This window comes from Micropterus salmoides, unplaced genomic scaffold (genome assembly GCF_014851395.1).
Source record: "Micropterus salmoides isolate LMB-PRFRI ecotype aquatic unplaced genomic scaffold, ASM1485139v1 Ms_hic_scaffold_20, whole genome shotgun sequence".
In the NCBI taxonomy this organism is placed as follows: Eukaryota; Metazoa; Chordata; class Actinopteri; order Centrarchiformes; family Centrarchidae; genus Micropterus; species Micropterus salmoides.
Window position 1 is genome coordinate 30,871,255 of NW_024041151.1, and position 21,765 is coordinate 30,893,019.

Here is a 21,765-nt window from a genome sequence, read left to right on the forward strand (position 1 = left end):
AACTTCCTTGTCATGGCGAAGAGTGATCTTTGACGCCACGCCACGGACACCCCCATTGACAAAACTTGCAAATAGCACAACTTTTTCATCTTCAATGCCTTTAGAAGGCACAGCACAAATTGAGTCGGTCGGACTAAATCCCTAGGAGGAGTTCGTTAAAGTACGAAGTGTGTAATCATCCAAAATTTGACGTAAAATTCAAATGGCCGACTTCCTGTTGATTTTAGGCATCGCTCCAAGAGGCTTTTTTGTGCGTCTGGACAAGATACACGTACCACAGAAAATTCGTGCACGTAGGTGAAAACGTGCGGCGGGGGCTGCTTCGTTAAAAGTCACTTCCTGTTGCCAGCAGGTGGCGCTATGACTGTGTGAATGTCAGCATGTACATGTGTTCAGGGCGACTCTCATCCTACATGTACAGTTTGGTCCAGATGTGAGCATGTACACTGAAGTTACGACAACTTCCGTGTCATGGCGAAGAGTTGATCTTTGACGCCACGCCACGGACACGCCCATTGACGAAAACTTGCAAATAGCACAACTTTTCATCTTCAATGCCTTTAGAAGGCACAGCACAAATTTGAGGTCGGTCGGACTAAATCCCTAGGAGGAGTTCGTTAAAGTACGAAGTGTGTAAATCATCCAAAATTTGACGTAAATTCAAAATGGCCGACTTCCTGTTGGGTTTAGGCTATGGCTCCAAGAGCTTTTTTGTGCGTCTGGACAAGATACACGTACCACAGAAAATTCGTGCACGTAGGTAAAACGTGCGGCGGGGGCTGCTTCGTTAAAAGTCACTTCCTGTTGCCAGCAGGTGGCGCTATGACTGTCTGGAATGTCAGCATGTACATGTGTTCAGGGCGGGACTCTCATCCTACATGTACAGTTTGGTCCAGATGTGAGCATGTACACTGAAGTTACGACAACTTCCGTGTCATGGCGAAGAGTGATCTTTGACGCCACGCCACGGACACGCCCATTGACGAAAACTTGCAAATAGCACAACTTTTCATCTTCAATGCCTTTAGAAGGCACAGCACAAATTTGAGGTCGGTCGGACTAAATCCCTAGGAGGAGTTCGTTAAAGTACGAAGTGTGTAAATCATCCAAAATTTGACGTAAAATTCAAAATGGCCGACTTCCTGTTTTTAGGCTATGGCTCCAAGAGACTTTTTTGTGCGTCTGGACAAGATACACGTACCACAGAAAATTCGTGCACGTAGGTGAAACGTGCGGCGGGGGCTGCTTCGTTAAAAGTCACTTCCTGTTGCCAGCAGGTGGCGCTATGACTGTGGGTGAATGTCAGCATGTACATGTGTTCAGGGCGGGACTCTCATCCTACATGTACAGTTTGGTCCAGATGTGAGCATGTACACTGAAGTACGACAACTTCCGTGTCATGGCGAAGAGTGATCTTTGACGCCACGCCACGGACACGCCCATTGACGAAAACTTGCAAATAGCACAACTTTTCATCTTCAATGCCTTTAGAAGGCACAGCAAAATTTGAGGTCGGTCGGACTAAATCCCTAGGAGGAGTTCGTTAAAGTACGAAGTGTGTAAATCATCCAAAATTTGACGTAAAATTCAAAATGGCCGACTTCCTGTTGATTTAGGCTATGGCTCCAAGAGACTTTTTTGTGCGTCTGGACAAGATACACGTACCACAGAAAATTCGTGCACGTAGGTGAAACGTGCGGCGGGGGCTGCTTCGTTAAAGGTCACTTTCTGTTGCCAGCAGGTGGCGCTATGACTGTGGGTGAATGTCGGCATGTACATGTGTTCAGGGCGGGACTCTCATACTTGTACAGTTTGGTCCAGATGTGAGCATGTACACTGAAGTTACAACAACTTCCTGTTTCATTGCGAATCATCGACGCCACGGACACGCCCATTGACGAAAACGCGCAAATAGCACAACTTTTCATCGTCAATGCCTTTAGAAGGCACAGCAGAAATTTGACGTCGATCCGACTAAATCCCTAGGAGGAGTTCGTTAAAGTACGAAGTGTTAAATCATCCAAAAATGGCCATAAAATTCAAAATGGCCGACTTCCTGTTGACTTTAGGCTATGGGTTCTTGAGGCTTTTTTGTGCGTCTTGACATATACATGTCCCCAGAAAATTTCGTACATGTAGGTTGAACGTGAACGAGGGGCTAATTTTTCCAATTTTCTAGGTGGCGCTAGCGAGTCATTTTGCAACGCCCATGTGCGAAACTTGTAGAATACGAAATTTTTCACCGGTTCTGACATGTTTGCAAATTTTGGTGAGTTTTCGAGTATGTTTAGGCCATGTCATTTGGGCCTACTTTGCAGAAAAAAAAAAAAAAAAAAAAAAAAAAAAAAAATCCGAGCAATTCAATAGGACCTCACGTCGTGAAGCTGCAAGCAGCGTTGGGCGGGCCCTCGCACTTGTACGCGTCCGCGTGTGAGCCGGCCGAGTTGCATATTCTGGAGCTCTGCCGGTGCGGCTGTGAATTTCCTACGCGGTTCCGACGCCGCATGAAGGTGCTATATGTCACTTCCTGTGTCCCCTATGTGGAGCTACATAGCACTTGCCGCTATGAATATAAATCGGTATTGGTGTAGATGTCTGCGGGGTGGGAGAGTTATCAAGCACGTAAAGTTTGTTTCAGATGTGAGCATGTACACTGAACAATAATGTACCCAAACAATAAAATAAATTCCTTTTATATTTCCCTGCCTTGTTGTTTATGTGTACATACAGAGGAAGAATGTGAGAACAGCACACATTTCATCGTTACTGTGTGTTAGAGCATGGGAGAACAGTGGATACTTTTAATACAGCCCACACCCCTAATACTGTGTAACTATAACAAGTAGAGAACAGAAGAAAAAGATGTTCTTTCTTTACAACTGTCTGCATAGCTTATTCATATTGTGTAATGAATGAAAATAAATAGGCCTACTAGGCTCCTCTCTACTTTGACATTTAAGATTAGCTTGTTTGATCCACCTTCATACACATGTGACATTACTGTACAACTTGAGAAAGGTGAGTTGTTTTCTGCTCCAGCCTGCCTAAAAGAAAAGCGTTTTTGGGATTAAATGGACTTTATTAGCTGCTGCAGTGCAGGATGAACTCAGAATAGACCCATTTCTCACCTTATTATTCTAAATCATGCAACGAAGAAGAAGAAATGCATAATAAATCCTGGGACAAAATCTGTACAAATACTGTACAGCATGTAGTCTGATGACAAGACTTGTGTTATAGCTGACTTGGGCAGTGAAATATTTTTTTAATTCATGTGGTCATAGTTGTCCACAACTCAAATCAGAATATAAGAAGAATGTTTTATACCACCTCAAGAAGGCTTCCTATCAGAAAGGTAGGAAGGTATTTCAAATGTACAACTGCAGTACTTAAATCTAAGTAAAGTAATTTCCCTGACATTTTTGTGTTACTTTACTTTTAATAGACCCATGTAAGGTTTTATACTTCCTGTGAGTATAATCCAATCAATCTTATTTTCATACTGTATATCCGTTGTGTAATTTGATAAATTGTGTTGTATGTCGTGCTCGCATCTCAGGAAGACTCTGACTGCAACATGCGTCTTTGTAAAGAGAAAACAGACAGAAAAAGTCTCTAACTCTGCCTGTCAGCTCGCTCTGCTCCGTTAAAACTGAATTTACCATACAGAATTGAATACGAGTGCACTCCAGATTTAGCTGCAGCCAGCTGACCGTGTGCTTCTCCCTATACCGCAGTTCTGTGTCCATGCATGCAGCAAACTGAAAGCACTGTCTGTCGGAGCGTCTACGTGAAAAGAGAAGGAAGACATTGCTGGTAGTATTGTCTTCAGAGTTGTTAAACACCTCAGCGCACTGAAGGAAGCCATCTGACTGTGTGAGGGGCAAGATCGTTGATGTCTGCAGGCAGAGTAGGAGCTCTCCTGTCTGACTGGTCCACCAATAGCAGAGAAGATGACCCCTTGAGACACAGCCCCTCCTCATTTGCATAATGAGGCAGAAATGCATACAAAAATTTAAAAAACAGGCAGAAATAAATACCATGGGTGAAAATAAATAAGGTAAATAAATACAAAGGAAGAATAAAACAGACAAAAATATTAAAACACACACAAAATAAATACATTAAAAAAATTAGTAATAAATAAAGTTGAATAAACAAATAAGGTAATTATAACAAAGGTGAATAAGTAAAGGCACTAATTAAAATATAACATTTATGTCTCCTTGTATAATTTAATTACTACCTACATTTATTTATTTACTTTATTTTTTGTGTATTTAATTGGATGCTTATTTATTTATTGAGCATTTATTTATTTCTGTATTTATTTCTGACTGTGTCAGGATCGGTCCTCCATACGGGTGGGAGAGTTATCAAGCACGTAAAGTTTGGTTCAGATGTGAGCATGTACACTGAAGTTACAACAACTTCCTGTGTCATGGCGAAGACTTGATCTCTGACGCCACGCCACGGACACACCCATTGACGAAAACTCGCAAATAGCACAACTTTTCATCTTCAATGCCTTTAGAAGGCACAGCACAAATTTGAAGTCGGTCGGACTAAATCCCTAGGAGGAGTTCGTTAAAGTACGAAGTGTGTAAATCATCCAAAATTTGACGTAAAATTCAAAATGGCCGACTTCCTGTTGATTTTAGGCATGGCTCCAAGAGGCTTTTTTGTGCGTCTGGACAAGATACACGTACCACAGAAAATTCGTGCACGTAGGTGAAACGTGCGGCGGGGGCTGCTTCGTTAAAGTCACTTCCTGTTGCCAGCAGGTGGCGCTATGACTGTGGGTGAATGTCAGCATGTACATGTGTTCAGGGCGGGACTCTCATCCTACATGTACAGTTTGGTCCAGATGTGAGCATGTACACTGAAGTTACGACAACTTCCGTGTCATGGCGAAGAGCTGATCTTTGACGCCACGCCACGGACACGCCCATTGACGAAAACTTGCAAATAGCACAACTTTTCATCTTCAATGCCTTTAGAAGGCACAGCACAAATTTGAGGTCGGTCGGACTAAATCCCTAGGAGGAGTTCGTTAAAGTACGAAGTGTGTAAATCATCCAAAATTTGACGTAAAATTCAAAATGGCCGACTTCCTGTTGATTTTAGGCTATGGCTCCAAGAGGCTTTTTTGTGCGTCTGGACAAGATACACGTACCACAGAAAATTCGTGCACGTAGGTGAAACGTGCGGCGGGGGCTGCTTCGTTAAAGGTCACTTTCTGTTGCCAGCAGGTGGCGCTATGACTGTGGGTGAATGTCGGCATGTACATGTGTTCAGGGCGGGACTCTCATCCTACATGTACAGTTTGGTCCAGATGTGAGCATGTACACTGAAGTTACAACAACTTCCTGTTTCATTGCGAATCATCGACGCCACGGACACGCCCATTGACGAAAACGCGCAAATAGCACAACTTTTCATCGTCAATGCCTTTAGAAGGCACAGCAGAAATTTGACGTCGATCCGACTAAATCCCTAGGAGGAGTTCGTTAAAGTACGAAGTGTGTAAATCATCCAAAAATGGCCATAAAATTCAAAATGGCCGACTTCCTGTTGACTTTAGGCTATGGGTTCTTGAGGCTTTTTTGTGCGTCTTGATACGATACATGTCCCCAGAAAATTTCGTACATGTAGGTTGAACGTGAACGAGGGGCTAATCATTTCCAATTTTCAGGTGGCGCTAGCGAGTCATTTTGCCACGCCCATGTGCGAAACTTGTAGAATACGAAATTTTTCACCGGTTCTGACATGTTTGCAAATTTTGGTGAGTTTTCGAGTATGTTTAGGCCATGTCATTTGGGCCTACTTTGCAGAAAAAAAAAAAAAAAAAAAAAAAAAAAATAATCCGAGCAATTCAATAGGGACCTCGCACGGTCGTGCTCGGGCCCTAATAATCCGAGCAATTCAATAGGGACCTCGCACGGTCGTGCTCGGGCCCTAAAAAAATATATAATCCGAGCAAATTCAATAGGGACCTCGCACGGTCGTGCTCGGGCCCTAAAAATCCGAGCAAATTCAATAGGGACCTCGCACGGTCGTGCTCGGGCCCTAAAAATTAAAGCTGCAAGCAGCGTTGGGCGGGCCCTCGCACTTGTAGCGCGTCCGCGCGTGAGCCGGCCGAGTTGCACATTCTGGAGCTCTGCCGGTGCGGCTGTGAATTTCCTACGCGGTTCCGACGCCGCATGAATGTGCTATATGTCACTTCCTGTGTCCCCTATGTGGAGCTACATAGCACTTGCCGCTATGAATATAAATCGGTATTGACGTGTAGATGTCTGCGGGGTGGGAGAGTTATCAAGCACGTAAAGTTTGTTTCAGATGTGAACATGTACACTGAACAATAATGTACCCAAACAATAAATAAATTCCTTTTATATTTCCCTGCCTTGTTGTTTATGTGTACATACAGAGGAAGAATGTGAGAACAGCACACATTTCATCGTTACTGTGTGTTAGAGCATGGGAGAACAGTGGATACTTTTAATACAGCCCACACCCCTAATACTGTGTAACTATAACAAGTAGAGAACAGAAGAAAAAGATGTTCTTTCTTTACAACTGTCTGCATAGCTTATTCATATTGTGTAATGAATGAAAATAAATAGGCCTACTAGGCTCCTCTCTACTTTGACATTTAAGATTAGCTTGTTTGATCCACCTTCATACACATGTGACATTACTGTACAACTTGAGAAAGGTGAGTTGTTTTCTGCTCCAGCCTGCCTAAAAGAAAAGCGTTTTGGGGATTAAATGGACTTTATTAGCTGCTGCAGTGCAGGATGAACTCAGAATAGACCCATTTCTCACCTTATTATTCTAAATCATGCAACGAAGAAGAAGAAATGCATAAAAATCCTGGGACAAAATCTGTCCACAAATACTGTACAGCATGTAGTCTGATGATCAAGACTTGTGTTATAGCTGACTTGGGCAGTGAAATGTTTTTTTAATTCATGTGGTCATAGTTGTCCACAACTCAAATCAGAATATAAGAAGAAATGTTTTATACCACCTCAAGAAGGCTTCCTATCAGAAAGGTAGGAAGGTATTTCAAATGTACAACTGCAGTACTTAAATCTAAGTAAAGTAATTTCCCTGACATTTTTGTGTTACTTTACTTTTAATAGACCCATGTAAGAGGTTTTATACTTCCTGTGAGTATAATCCAATCAATCTTATTTTCATACTGTATATCCGTTGTGTAATTTGATAAATTGTGTTGTATGTCGTGCTCGCATCTCAGAGAAGACTCTGACTGCAACATGCGTCTTTGTAAAGAGAGAAACGGACAGAAAAAGTCTCTAACTCTGCCTGTCAGCTCGCTCTGCTCCGTTAAAACTGAATTTACCATACAGAATTGAATACGAGTGCACTCCAGATTTAGCTGCAGCCAGCTGACCGTGTGCTTCTCCCTATACCGCAGTTCTGTGTCCATGCATGCAGCAAACTGAAAGCACTGTCTGTCGGTGCTTCTACGTGAAAAGAGAAGGAAGACATTGCTGGTAGTATTGTCTTCAGAATTGTTAAACACCTCAGCGCACTGAAGGAAGCCATCTGACTGTGTGAGGGGCAAGATCGTTGATGTCTGCAGGCAGAGTAAGAGCTCTCCTGTCTGACTGGTCCACCAGTAGCAGAGAAGATGACCCCTTGAGTTATCAAGCACGTAAAGTTTGGTTCAGATGTGAGCATGTACACGTAAGTTACAACAACTTCCTGTGTCATGGCGAAGACTTGATCTCTGACGCCACGCCACGGACACACCCATTGACGAAAACTCGCAAATAGCACAACTTTTTATCTTCAATGCCTTTAGAAGGCACAGCACAAATTTGAAGTCGGTCGGACTAAATCCCTAGGAGGAGTTCGTTAAAGTACGAAGTGTGTAAATCATCCAAAATTTGACGTAAAATTCAAAATGGCCGACTTCCTGTTGATTTTAGGCTATGGCTCCAAGAGGCTTTTTTGTGCGTCTGGACAAGATACACGTACCACAGAAAATTCGTGCACGTAGGTGAAACGTGCGGCGGGGGCTGCTTCGTTAAAGGTCACTTTCTGTTGCCAGCAGGTGGCGCTATGACTGTGGGTGAATGTCGGCATGTACATGTGTTCAGGGCGGGACTCTCATCCTACATGTACAGTTTGGTCCGGATGTGAGCATGTACACTGAAGTTACAACAACTTCCTGTTTCATTGCGAATCATCGACGCCACGGACACGCCCATTGACGAAAACGCGCAAATAGCACAACTTTTCATCGTCAATGCCTTTAGAAGGCACAGCAGAAATTTGAGTCGATCCGACTAAATCCCTAGGAGGAGTTCGTTAAAGTACGAAGTATGTAAATCATCCAAAAATGGCCATAAAATTCAAAATGGCCGACTTCCTGTTGACTTTAGACTATGGGTTCTTGAGGCTTTTTTGTGCGTCTTGATACGATACATGTCCCCAGAAAATTTCGTACATGTAGGTTGAACGTGAACGAGGGGCTAATCATTTCCAATTTTCAAGGTGGCGCTAGCGAGTCATTTTGCCACGCCCATGTGCGAAACTTGTAGAATACGAAATTTTTCACCGGTTCTGACATGTTTGCAAATTTTGGTGAGTTTTCGAGTATGTTTAGGCCATGTCATTTGGGCCTACTTTGCAGAAAAAAAAAAAAAAAAAAAAAATTAAAGCTGCAAGCAGCGTTGGGCGGGCCCTCGCACTTGTAAGCGCGTCCGCGTGTGAGCCGGCCGAGTTGCACATTCTGGAGCTCTGCCGGTGCGGCTGTGAATTTCCTACGCGGTTATGTCGCCGCATGAAGGTGCTATATGTCACTTCCTGTGTCCCCTATGTGGAGCTACATAGCACTTGCCGCTATGAATATAAATCGGTATTGACGTGTAGATGTCTGGGGGTCAGAGAGTTATCAAGCACGCAAAGTTTGGTTCAGATGTGAGCATGTACACTGAACAATAATGTACCCAAACAATAAAATAAATTCCTTTTATATTTCCCTGCCTTGTTGTTTATGTGTACATACAGAGGAAGAATGTGATAACAGCACACATTTCATCGTTACTGTGTGCTGTACCGCAGTTCTGTGTCCATGCATGCAGCAAACTGAAAGCACTGTCTGTCGGAGCGTCTACGTGAAAAGAGAAGGAAGACATGGCTGGTAGTGTCTTCAGAGTTGTTAAACACCTCAGCGCACTGAAGGAAGCCATCTGACTGTGTGAGGGGCAAGATCGTTGATGTCTGCAGGCAGAGTAGGAGCTCTCCTGTCTGACTGGTCCACCAATAGCAGAGAAGATGACCCCTTGAGACACAGCCCCTCCTCATTTGCATAGTGAGGCAGAAATGCATACAAAAATTTAAGACAGGCAGAAATAAATACCATGGGTGAAAATAAATAAGGTAAATAAATACAAAGGAAGAATAAAACAGACAAAAATATTAAAACACACACATAAATAAATACATTAAAAAAATTAGTAATAAATAAAGTTGAATAAACAAATAAGGTAATTATAACAAAGGTGAATAAGTAAAGGCACTAATTAAAATATATACATTTATGTCTCCTTGTATAATTTAATTACTACCTACATTTATTTATTTACTTTATTTTTTTGTGTATTTAATTGGATGCTTATTTATTTATTGAGCATTTATTTATTTCTGTATTTATTTCTGACTGTGTCAGGATCGGTCCTCCATAGCGGGGTGGGAGAGTTATCAAGCACGTAAAGTTTGGTTCAGATGTGAGCATGTACACTGAAGTTACAACAACTTCCTGTGTCATGGCGAAGACTTGATCTCTGACGCCACGCCACGGACACACCCATTGACGAAAACTCGCAAATAGCACAACTTTTCATCTTCAATGCCTTTAGAAGGCACAGCACAAATTTGAAGTCGGTCGGACTAAATCCCTAGGAGGAGTTCGTTAAAGTACGAAGTGTGTAAATCATCCAAAATTTGACGTAAAATTCAAAATGGCCGACTTCCTGTTGATTTTAGGGCATCGCTCCAAGAGGCTTTTTTGTGCGTCTGGACAAGATACACGTACCACAGAAAATTCGTGCACGTAGGTAAAACGTGCGGCGGGGGCTGCTTCGTTAAAAGTCACTTCCTGTTGCCAGTAGGTGGCGCTATGACTGTCTGTGAATGTGAGCATGTACATGTGTTCAGGGCGGGACTCTCATCCTACATGTACAGTTTGGTCCAGATGTGAGCATGTACACTGAAGTTACGACAACTTCCGTGTCATGGCGAAGAGCTGATCTTTGACGCCACGTCACGGACACGCCCATTGACGAAAACTTGCAAATAGCACAACTTTTCATCTTCAATGCCTTTAGAAGGCACAGCACAAATTTGAGGTCGGCCGGACTAAATCCCTAGGAGGAGTTCGTTAAAGTACGAAGTGTGTAAATCATCCAAAATTTGACGTAAAATTCAAAATGGCCGACTTCCTGTTGATTTTAGGGCATCGCTCCAAGAGGCTTTTTTGTGCGTCTGGACAAGATACACGTACCACAGAAAATTCGTGCACGTAGGTAAAACGTGCGGCGGGGGCTGCTTCGTTAAAAGTCACTTCCTGTTGCCAGCAGGTGGCGCTATGACTGTCTGTGAATGTCAGCATGTACATGTGTTCAGGGCGGGACTCTCATCCTACATGTACAGTTTGGTCCAGATGTGAGCATGTACACTGAAGTTACGACAACTTCCGTGTCATGGCGAAGAGCTGATCTTTGACGCCACGCCACGGACACGCCCATTGACGAAAACTTGCAAATAGCACAACTTTTCATCTTCAATGCCTTTAGAAGGCACAGCACAAATTTGAGGTCGGTCGGACTAAATCCCTAGGAGGAGTTCGTTAAAGTACGAAGTGTGTAAATCATCCAAAATTTGACGTAAAATTCAAAATGGCCGACTTCCTGTTGATTTTAGGCTATGGCTCCAAGAGGCTTTTTTGTGCGTCTGGACATGATACACGTACCACAGAAAATTCGTGCACGTAGGTGAAACGTGCGGCGGGGGCTGCTTCGTTAAAGTCACTTTCTGTTGCCAGCAGGTGGCGCTATGACTGTGGGTGAATGTCGGCATGTACATGTGTTCAGGGCGGGACTCTCATCCTACATGTACAGTTTGGTCCAGATGTGAGCATGTACACTGAAGTTACAACAACTTCCTGTTTCATTGCGAATCATCGACGCCACGGACACGCCCATTGACGAAAACTCGCAAATAGCACAACTTTTCATCGTCAATGCCTTTAGAAGGCACAGCAGAAATTTGACGTCGATCCGACTAAATCCCTAGGAGGAGTTCGTTAAAGTACGAAGTGTGTAAATCATCCAAAAATGGCCATAAAATTCAAAATGGCCGACTTCCTGTTGACTTTAGGCTATGGGTTCTTGAGGCTTTTTTGTGCGTCTTGATACGATACATGTCCCCAGAAAATTTCGTACATGTAGGTTGAACGTGAACGAGGGGCTAATCATTTCCAATTTTCAAGGTGGCGCTAGCGAGTCATTTTGCCACGCCCATGTGCGAAACTTGTAGAATACGAAATTTTTCACCGGTTCTGACATGTTTGCAAATTTTGGTGAGTTTTCGAGTATGTTTAGGCCATGTCATTTGGGCCTACTTTGCAGAAAAAAAAAAAAAAAAAAAAAAAAAAAAAAAAAATTATAATCCGAGCAGATTCAATAGGGACCTCGCACGGTCGTGCTCGGGCCCTAAAAAAAAAAAAATCCGAGCACATTCAATAGGGACCTCGCACGGTCGTGCTCGGGCCCTAAAAATATAATCCGAGCAGATTCAATAGGGACCTCGCACGGTCGTGCTCGGGCCCTAAATATAATCCGAGCAAATTCAATAGGGACCTCACACGGTCGTGCTCGGGCCCTAATTACTCAGTAGTTAACAGGATTTATTATGTTCAGAAGGTTAATATGGTCTTGTAATGTTACATTTCTTGCTCTCTACAAACTCAGAGAAACATATTAGCAGGTTTCCCCCTCTGTCTCAACAATAATGCACTGGCTATTTTAATATGTGAATGTAATTCCTTAATAGCATCATGGAAAGTGGGGTGTACAGTATAAAGTGGAGGTAGACTTACTGGTCAACACTGCTCTCCAGACTCACATTGCTGCTTGGCCTCTTCAACACCATTGGTGGCCGAGCCTGTGGAAGTGAAAAAACAAGGGAACAATTTATTCACGCATATCTACCTCCTAGCCAGAGAGACCCATAGGTATATACAGTATATATGCATTGAAAAGCAAAGGAAGCAAACAATCAACATAAAAACGGACCAAAACATAGTTACTGGAGATCCACCGATTGCAACTTTGCTGATTCCAATTTCCAATTTTTTTCAAAGCTGGACCTGCCGATTCTGATTTTATTTTTCCTTCTAAGAACTATATTTGACATAATGGACAGCATACACAAACATTTTTGTAACTCTTCTTTGATGGAACATTTTGTATGAATCTTTTTATTAGGCTCCCCATCAGCACCAGCATAAACACTGGCTATTCTTCCTGGAGTCCAGTCAACTCTATGTTTATAATAAAACACTGATTATTAAATAACTTATAAATAATCTCCAAAACTGCAGCAGGTTACAGGACCTTCTCTCAATCAAACACATCACAAAACTGAAATAGGCTACTATGAGTAGTTTATTTATTTCAAACAGAATATTACTTGTACAAAAATTATCCAATAATATGAAATACACGTCACTCATTTGATCTAGCTCCGACAGACGGCTTATGCGCTTTTATTGTGTAGGCAGCATCGTAAATCTATATCTAAGACTTTAGGTCTTGTTGTTTCCGTTAAATGAACTGAATGATTGAATTGTGGAGAATCTAACTGATCTAACAATGTGCAGCATGTCCATACTGACATATTGATCATAAGTTTAAATATGAAAGAGGTCATATTCTGCTCATTTTCAGGTTCAAAATCTTATTTAGGGGTTCTACCAGAACAGGTTTACATGGTTTAATTTTCATAAAACACCATATTTCTTTTAATACTGCACATTGCTGCAGCTCCTCTTTTCACCCTGTGTTGAAGGCTTCATTTTAGCTATGGAGTGATACATCTTGTCTCTAAATGATCTTTGTTGGGAGTTGCCAACGAGCTCGGCAACATGGACTGGAGCAAGAGTTTCAGAGTGGTGAGTTATTAATCTGTAACAAAAGAATCTTTCATCCATAAAGTTTTAACTGAGCTCTGTCTCTACATCACAGGAACAACTTCCTGTCCACTGACTGCCTGGAGGGCAGCTAGTGTTTGGAAGGGAGAGGAGAGCTGTGTGATAATATGGAATAATCTCTGACAAATTATATCAATATCTCTGTCTATCATTTTATAACCAGATGATTCATATGAAACATCGCCCTCTCTTCCTACTCACCACATCATTTCTGCCCACCTGTCCAAAGTGCACAGTGATTGGCCTGTGGTCGTCCAAGGTTCGCAGTGGCCCCTCCCTCCTGACCGCACCGGTGGAAGAGGTAAACCCTGCTGTGTTGTCGTCATCAATGACCGCTGACCCTGCTGTGGAGAAGCCATTTTCTGCCTGTTCCTGCAGGGGGGACACAGGGAGGTGGAGATTGACATTGAAAGGAATGATGACAGGGAAACAGAGTTTACTAGAACAACAAAGAACGGTTTGTCGGCAGTGTAGAGCTACATACCTTCTGCTTAAGCCGGCTCTTGACTTCCTTGATACGCATTTTTGCATGGTCCTTAGCCTGTCAAACAAACATAAACAAAGATGGATCACTACAGTTGTTATTTTAAACTAACAGTTAATTTTCTGGTTTTTAACAGAAGCCAGAAACATGCTTACAAACTTGTAAACGGTCTTCATGGCTGGGTTTGCCTTGGTCTTCACTGTGTTGAGGATAGCCCCGCCTCCTTTCTGTCAGAAAACATTTACAGAAAATCGGTTAGTGATGGGATGTACCACAATCAGTTATCCTGACAGGCGATAGTGTATTCTGAAAGGGTTGGTCTTATGAAATGGACATCCTGCACAGGTGCACGAGTGCAGCTCTAAAGCTCCACCAACAGCAGGATTAAATTTCTATATTTCTTGTGTACAGTATAGAAGTTTGGCCTGATGGTGGAGTTTGAACACAAGTCAAGGAGTTCCAAAAGCAATAAGACTCAATCTGGAGAGAAATATGGTGTGGATGAAAATCTTTAACACATTTTAATAAAATCTGGCCACTTGTAGTCCAAAATATTAGCGGAGGGGAAAATTTGACCAGGTGCAGGTGGTAAAGGACAGTGTGTCACCAGAATCATTAGGAATCATCTTCTGGGGCGCATTCAAATCCATAGTGAGTTTTATGGCAAGTGGCTGTTGAGATGGATAGATGGACAGACATACAGGCATGCACTCACATTGCGGTTTCCTGCTGTTAGCAGCACTTCTTAGGTTAATGTGCTGTTTGTCTGGGTAACTGCATTCAGACTAGCTCACCTTCACAGTGAACAGCCACTGGTGGTAGGTCTTGTCACTGCCTGTGGGCTCACAACAATAAAAGGTCAACAACATCAAGTAGTGGTATGCTGGGTATTAGCTGAGAAGGTCTAGGAAATCTAGTCTGGAATCTGATTACTGCAGTGTATAACAGACAGTGGTATCCTGTCTATTGACCTTATGTGTTTCAGCACCAAGGCTGTGCTTCAACGCCAGTGTTTTTTCCTTTTAACTTCCTGTCTACACCAAAAGTGAGAGAATGTGTCACCACAACCTACCAAGTGTTATAATAAAAAGGTACAGCGTGAAGGGCTGACAGAGCTTCTACAGCAGTCTGACAAACAACTCTAAATTGATCAGTCGCCCCACACAGCTGGTCATCTTACTGTTTTAAAAGTGTTATTATGTGTTTATTATCACAACAGAAGTTGTTTGAGTGGCTGTTTAAAATGTGTGTAATATTTTGTTACTAAAACAGGGTTAGGTAAAAATCACCTGGTTTAGCGATTGTTTGTGAGAATGTAAATAATATTACCATCTTTAAATCATTGTATTGATAAGTTAAACATCTCTTGAAATATTCAACTATACAAACATTTACTTTAACACACACAGTAAGCTCGTTGTAAGCGCGATAACTCAGGGGCTAACTTTGCTCCAAGGATAGTCTTTTTAATCTGATGTCTGTGGTGATGTCATGACCTCCTCATAGATGTGGAAGTGCTCCCAACTTTGAGAAATGTATAGCTGTCTGAACCAATCAGGACAGAGACGTCTGACTTGCATTACCTATAGCCAGCAATAGCAACCAGAAGTTTATAGACAAAACAGGAAACTGAACAAATTTAAAAATGGGTGGGCCGCATTTGCGTGGTCTGTTAGCTTTCATGTCAAACACAACAAAACACACATCATGTCTCCTCCTGTTATTTAAGTTATCTTCCTTTAAATGGATAAGCAGTATAGGTGCACTCCATTCATTTCAGAGGACCTGTTTAAACCGTAACACACTAACACCTGCTGACTCACCTGCATATTCGCCCATGTTGATCTCCTCCTCAAAGATGTCACTGAAACCTTCTCCTGAGTTCAACAGGTCCAAGCGGCCGTCAATGAACTGAAGGTTGAACCACAAAATGTATTAGAGTGTAAGAGGAAGGGAGAAATAGAGGTATGAGAAAGTATGCCAACCTGTTTGAAGAGCTGCAGCTGGATGGCATTCTGGAGGAACTGTCTCATGGCACTGGAACGATGGTTCACAAAGGTTTCCTCATTAAATGTTATTGGTTCTTCCTAAAAACGTGGGAAAACACAGAAAGTGTCTCTAACACATTCAACATTTTATTTTCAGTGCCCAGTAGCCCAGGCATTTGATCAAAAGTTAAGGATACAGGCATAGGGTGTGCCCGTATCCAGAGGTGGTACCAGGACTTTGGGTGTGCCATCATACCCAAACCCAAATGAAAGGATCAACATAAACTTCTTTGTCTCTTTGTTTCCTGCATCCTTCATGCCTCTGGTCTGCAGTATGTACTGACCGGCTCAATCTGCAGAGCGTTCCTGTAGCTGCCGAACAGTGCCGCCTGAGTCTTGAGGAAGGCTCGAGCCACGCCGTCCCCAGTTGTTGCTGAAACCTTCTTCAAGCGACTTTTTAAAGATGAAACCTGAAACATGAGAACACATTTTTATTTGTGAATGTTTCCATCCATGTTAAAAACGGTTTTCCTAAAACATCTTGTGCTCTGTACAATGGTTCCTCACCACATCGTTGGGCAGGCTTTGCAGGTCATCATAAGGGGTTTCCAGGGTGTTTGTGTCCACATTCAGGACCACCACATCATCCAGAGCCATCCCTCGAACTTTCTACAAGCAACACAGAGTATACTGACAAGAGTCTACAGACACAGAGTCACTGTGCATGTAACTGCTGTCGGTACCAGATGAAGCAGGGTAAAACTGTTCTTTTTTATAATGAACACAACCATAGCATAAATCAATAAGCAGAGCCCAAATAACACTGACAGACCATAATACAAATTCAAACCTACACATCCTAACAAACAAACATATATCAGCAGGCCTAATAACTTCAATTAATTAAAACATCAAAAGATCAAGAAAAGGAAATTCTGAATGCTACTTCATATATACACGTGAATATAATTATTATATGAAATGTATTAGATTCTACACTTAAATAATCTTTTTTAAAATCATCATTTCTGTTTGCAAGTTATCCTTCTAGAACAAAGTGGTGTTTAACAAACATTCTAAGTGGGTTGATATTCAGGGAATCTTCATCAGCCACTTTAAAAATAAATATCTCTGTGTTCTATATTTGTCCTCCCATTTTTCCTATATGGAATCTACGTTAGATAAAATGTATAAATACTTTAATAGACCCTCTTTCTTTTTAACCATGTTATATTTCTTAAGCAAGCTGGCATACTAACAACTTATCCATCCCACTGCTAATGTTTTGATTCCAATCTCTTCCTAAAGCAGAGATCAATATAAACAAAGGGAACTTATCGTAACAACCAAATCCTGAATGACATTGTTGCTGTGTCATAGAAACCTTACCTCCATCAGGCTGGAATGTACTCCGATGAGGTAGGGCATTGGGGCACTGAAAATAGAGCCGGTTTCATAGTTACAATATTTATGCCCAAGATCAATACTTTGGCCCTACAGCCCTACTTTGCCTGTCAAATAAACATTCTTCAAATGCTCCCTCAGCTCACCTAGATCTGAACTTAAAATTACACATCCATTACCTCTTGTATGTTGAATGACAACAGAACATAGAGTCATGTTTGTAAAGTTGTTTTGTATCATTGTGTTTGTTATGCAGTTGAAAATCTTATTAACAGATCACGTGCCATTAACATAAAAATAATATTACTCAATTTCTGATGTAAGACACATTGGCATGGTTACGCAGGGTAAGAGCTGCCTAACAAACCTCAGTAACATTTCTCCAGCAGCATGGTATGAGCCCCAACGACAGTAATGTTTACCACAATCCAACGTTTACTACACAGTCAGATGGATACAATAACCTGACAAAAATGACATATTTCATTTTTTAGATCCATCAGTACAACAGTCATACTTAACATTCTGCTGTTCTCAGTTTCTCTATTTAATTAAAATACTGTTTGTTGTTTCTGCTCATTTTGTCAATTGAGTTTCTACAATTCTATCTAAGTCATGAAACTCAACACAGCCACTGTTTCATATTAACAGGATGCAATTTATTTATTTCATCCTTCATTTACATAAGTATGAAAGTATGATGGAAAACCAGAAGAGACAAAATGGCCTAGAAATATGTATTATTATTGTCAGTACTGTCATTCCATATGTATTCAATAATTCCTAATGATATAATTAAATAAATGACTTCAATCTGGGCCTGAATAAGCAGTATACACTTGTCCATTCTGAGCTGATGAGCATTCTAGCTACCGGAGCTAGCATTAGTAACAGTGTGTATGCTGTCTCCTGACAGCCTTCAATCACACACACAAACATTTTAGAACTAGCATTTATGACTTTTGTTATACTGATTATTTAAGACCTACCATCTAGTGCTTTGCCCCCCTGAAAATGAATTCAGTGCCTTTTCAGAATTTTCAGGCTCTGCCATCCCTGATTAAAACCCTACCCACTGAGCTAGAACACTTTTAACATGAATCATCTGTGAGGGGAGTTGGCAGTAGCAAGGAGCAAAATAATTTCAATTATCAAGACAGCATCATAACATGTAGACAAAACATCATTATCAAACTTAAAAACAACAATGGTATAAAGACATGTGCGTACATTCTTGGTCACTGGTGTGTTTAGCTGTGCAGAAAGTACCCCTTTGTTAAGCAGAGGAAAGAAAGACAGCCAGCATACTCACCAGCAATAATCTAACAGATGTTGAGGCAGGACAGGAATGTAAACATGTTGCCAGTGCATTGGATATAACATGGCTGCAGACCCATGGACACAAGCTGTTAACTGTGAACAAGGACAAACATCAAATATAATATGTAATGTCACATTGCTCCTCTATATAAACAGTTATTTAGACAGCTGACAGTTTAAAATGCAATTCAGAAACAAAAACAATCACTAAAACAAAATATAATATATACAGTACATTATAAATTATTATTATTGTTTAAGGTGCATCCATGTGTCTTTGCACAGCATTCATTTAGTTAATGAATTAATGAAGTCTATATAAATGTATAGCAGGCTCTGTGAAACGGGGCTGCAACTTCGGATTTGTATTTACTATAGCCAACAAAAGCAACCTGAAGTTAAGAGACAAAACAGGAAACAGGACATTCCTGCCACAGGCCGCATAAGGTCAATACCACAGTGTAGCCAAATATTCATCTAGAACACATTTAAAGTTTTGATTTTGGTCAGAGATTTATGAATATTGATATATATATTGTATATGATATATTAAATTGTGTTATCTTGACATCCCTTAAACATGTGTTGAAATGTTGACATTGAGACTCACGCTGTGTTCTGTGCTTTCCAGTAAAAATATGATGATGTGCAGGTTTAATCCATTTATCATAGCTCTTCTTACTTTTCTAACATATAGACCCCTTTATAGTTTCTCAGATATCAACAGATGTACTGTCCGGCACTGGTTTATTGATATCCAAACTGGCAATATCGGCTTGGCATGATTACAATTTCCAAGTCAGGGCTTCACTTATACTGATTAATACTGTAGATTTAAGGTCAGGGAAAAAAGCACCTCAAAATAGCAACATTTATTAGTTAAGTAAACTTCATAAATTTATAGGTATCAAAAAGGACATCTAAAAAAAACAATACAGTTGATTGCAATATATCGATTAATAAAAGACCTTCTCATTACTTAAATAGTGACTTTTCTAAAGAGACCAACGTGGGCAGAACTGTGGAAGAGAAAATACACAGGAGGTGGACTCTACTTACAGTGCTTAGTTTGCTACAGCAGATGAGGATTCGACGTTCATAAAGCATACTAGCGTATAGATGAAGCATGTTATTGACATCTACTGCTACAAAGTACTCTGTTAGGTTTCTCTGCAAGGGTCAAACACAATAAGAGAAAAACAAGAGAGTTAGTTGTGAGGGCACATGATTCAGTATGAATGGTATAAACTGTGGTTCAAGTCATAAAACTGCACAGAAAGTATTCAGTAGCTGTTTCACTTGACAAGTACAAACACCAACACGTTATTTAAATCTGGTCAAGTTAATAAAAATAAAAATGACAGTTCTCCTGCTGCATTATTACAGCATTGTAGGCCAAAAGAATAACTTGCTTTCTCATTACTACCATTTATAAGGTAAAAATTATAACTTTCTAGATCAAACTGATTACCTTTTAGAAAGTAATAATTATTAGATCTAATCTAAACCTTTCATGTATTTGTCAGGCATGTGATTGGCAAAAGGCAAAAAGGCAGGAAAATATACTGAGACCTCCCCCACACCCCGATAAAACTGGCAGCGGCTCTATTATATCATGGAGGGTAAAACAGGACCATGCCAATACGTTTGATGGATGTGTTGCAGTGGGAATCAAGACAAGTCTGTAATCCACTGCACCATGGCATCCTCTCTATAATAATTATTATTTTGTATTTGTTTTTAACCAAACTTCAACAGTCTAAGTTAACTACTAACTTTAGTATTAGTTTAGTAGAAGTTAATAGACTTGTTTTTTAATGAATAAGAGAAGGCAGCAAAGATTGTTGCCCTTTTAAGACCTGGTGGCTATATTGTTGGTGGTTATATTATTCAGGAAACTCAGATCAAACAGCAGATCAGTCTCTGTCTATTGATAAACTGTAGGAAAAAGTTTGACATTTCAGCGGGCGGGCGCGTGCGTGAGACGAGAACGACCGCGCCAGTTTCACAGAAGCCGTTGCCATGGTTACCTTGCGGAGCGCTTGTTTGCCTGTCTGTTGATGAGGAGCGCAGAGCGACCCCGCGGATCAAAGCCTTCTGAAAAGGCCTTACAAACAGTGTCACGACAATTCACAAGAAATTAATTTATAACGTGCCAAAACCTTTAACATCAGGACGACTTAAAAAGCAACCATTCATACAGCAAAGTGTAGGCCCTATATAGGCTATATAAGTGATCAATTGACAACAAATTCGTAGTAAACATTCGACATAGCCTATAACAAGCAATAATCAAAACATACCCAATTTATCCGATCCTTATTGTCAACTCAGTGTTGGGCAAGTTGCCCAGAAATAATATAGTTATTACCTAGTTACTTAGCGTATACTCGCGTTCCATTTACCTCGGAAGTCGGAGGTCGGAGCTGGGAATGACGTCACACCCGAGTTGACGGCGTTCCAGTTAACAAGTCGGAAAAACTCGCTCGGCCAGCTGTTTGTTTACAACTAGCCAGGTTAGTTATTGATATGCCGGTTGATTTAAAAAACGCATTATGCCGCATTTACTCACACTAAACACTGTAGCAACACGTCCACAGACAGCTGTTGGACAGCACTTTGTGTACGAACATTTCTATGAGACACAAGTACACAGAAGTGCTAATAAACAGTATAAACTACAGCTTTCACTAACTGTTGATACCCCGACAGCCATCTTGGATCACAAAGTCGGGGTAGTGCGATTCTCCCGACTTTCCGATTCGGAAATCCGACTTCAGGTATTGGTGCGTTCCATTTGACATGGGAAGTTGGAATTTCCGAGTTCCCAGTTGGAACTTTCAACTAGAACACCCCCTGAAGTCGGATTTCCAACTCGGAAAGTCGGGACAACCAGGTCAACTGGAACGCACCATAACGCCACAAGCACTGGCAGCAGCTGCAGGTGTCGTGCCGAAAAGTGATTGGCGTCTGCTGGAGCTGTATTGCCCAGTCTCTTCAATCACTTTCCATTGGCCATTTAAAGGTATTTTAACAGGTAAAAAAGAGTGGATTGGTTGGTAGGCCTACACAGCAAGTAAAATAATGCAGAGTCATAAGGATAATTGCAAAATTGTCTTCATTTTATTTCCAAATATAAACAAAAATATTCCACATAGACCTACTAAACATCTGTTTTCGGTAGACGATCACTTTTCGGCAGGACACCTGGGTTCTGTCGATTTATCCTACCTATCGAAATGTGCTATTTAGCCGTTCTGCGCATGCGCACGACCCACAAGCGCGGATATTTCCACGGCCATAAATCTGTGCAACCTTGC

The 21,765-nt window shown here is 41.3% G+C and overlaps 1 protein-coding gene across 7 annotated transcripts in view; it reads right to left on the reverse strand.

Annotated features, from left to right (window-relative positions):
• Window positions 1-21,765, reverse strand: part of dennd1a (DENN/MADD domain containing 1A) — a 56,129-nt gene that overhangs the window by 14,804 nt on the left and 19,560 nt on the right. For 3 of the 7 annotated variants that reach the window (XM_038733390.1, XM_038733388.1, XM_038733392.1), the window contains exons 9-20: window positions 19,505-19,615; window positions 18,438-18,538; window positions 17,111-17,156; window positions 16,289-16,390; window positions 16,066-16,191; window positions 15,719-15,820; window positions 15,557-15,644; window positions 14,528-14,568; window positions 13,889-13,960; window positions 13,734-13,790; window positions 13,469-13,621; window positions 12,137-12,201 (exon numbers count right to left, since the gene is read on the reverse strand). In XM_038733390.1, the coding sequence (XP_038589318.1) occupies window positions 12,137-12,201; window positions 13,469-13,621; window positions 13,734-13,790; window positions 13,889-13,960; window positions 14,528-14,568; window positions 15,557-15,644; window positions 15,719-15,820; window positions 16,066-16,191; window positions 16,289-16,390; window positions 17,111-17,156; window positions 18,438-18,538; window positions 19,505-19,615 (1,064 nt within the window). Of the gene's footprint in view, window positions 1-12,136; window positions 12,202-13,450; window positions 13,622-13,733; window positions 13,791-13,888; window positions 13,961-14,448; window positions 14,569-15,556; window positions 15,645-15,718; window positions 15,821-16,065; window positions 16,192-16,288; window positions 16,391-17,110; window positions 17,157-18,437; window positions 18,539-19,504; window positions 19,616-21,765 lie in introns of those variants that run through there. The other 4 variants (XM_038733389.1, XM_038733387.1, XM_038733391.1 and 1 more) reach the window with 2 other exon arrangements.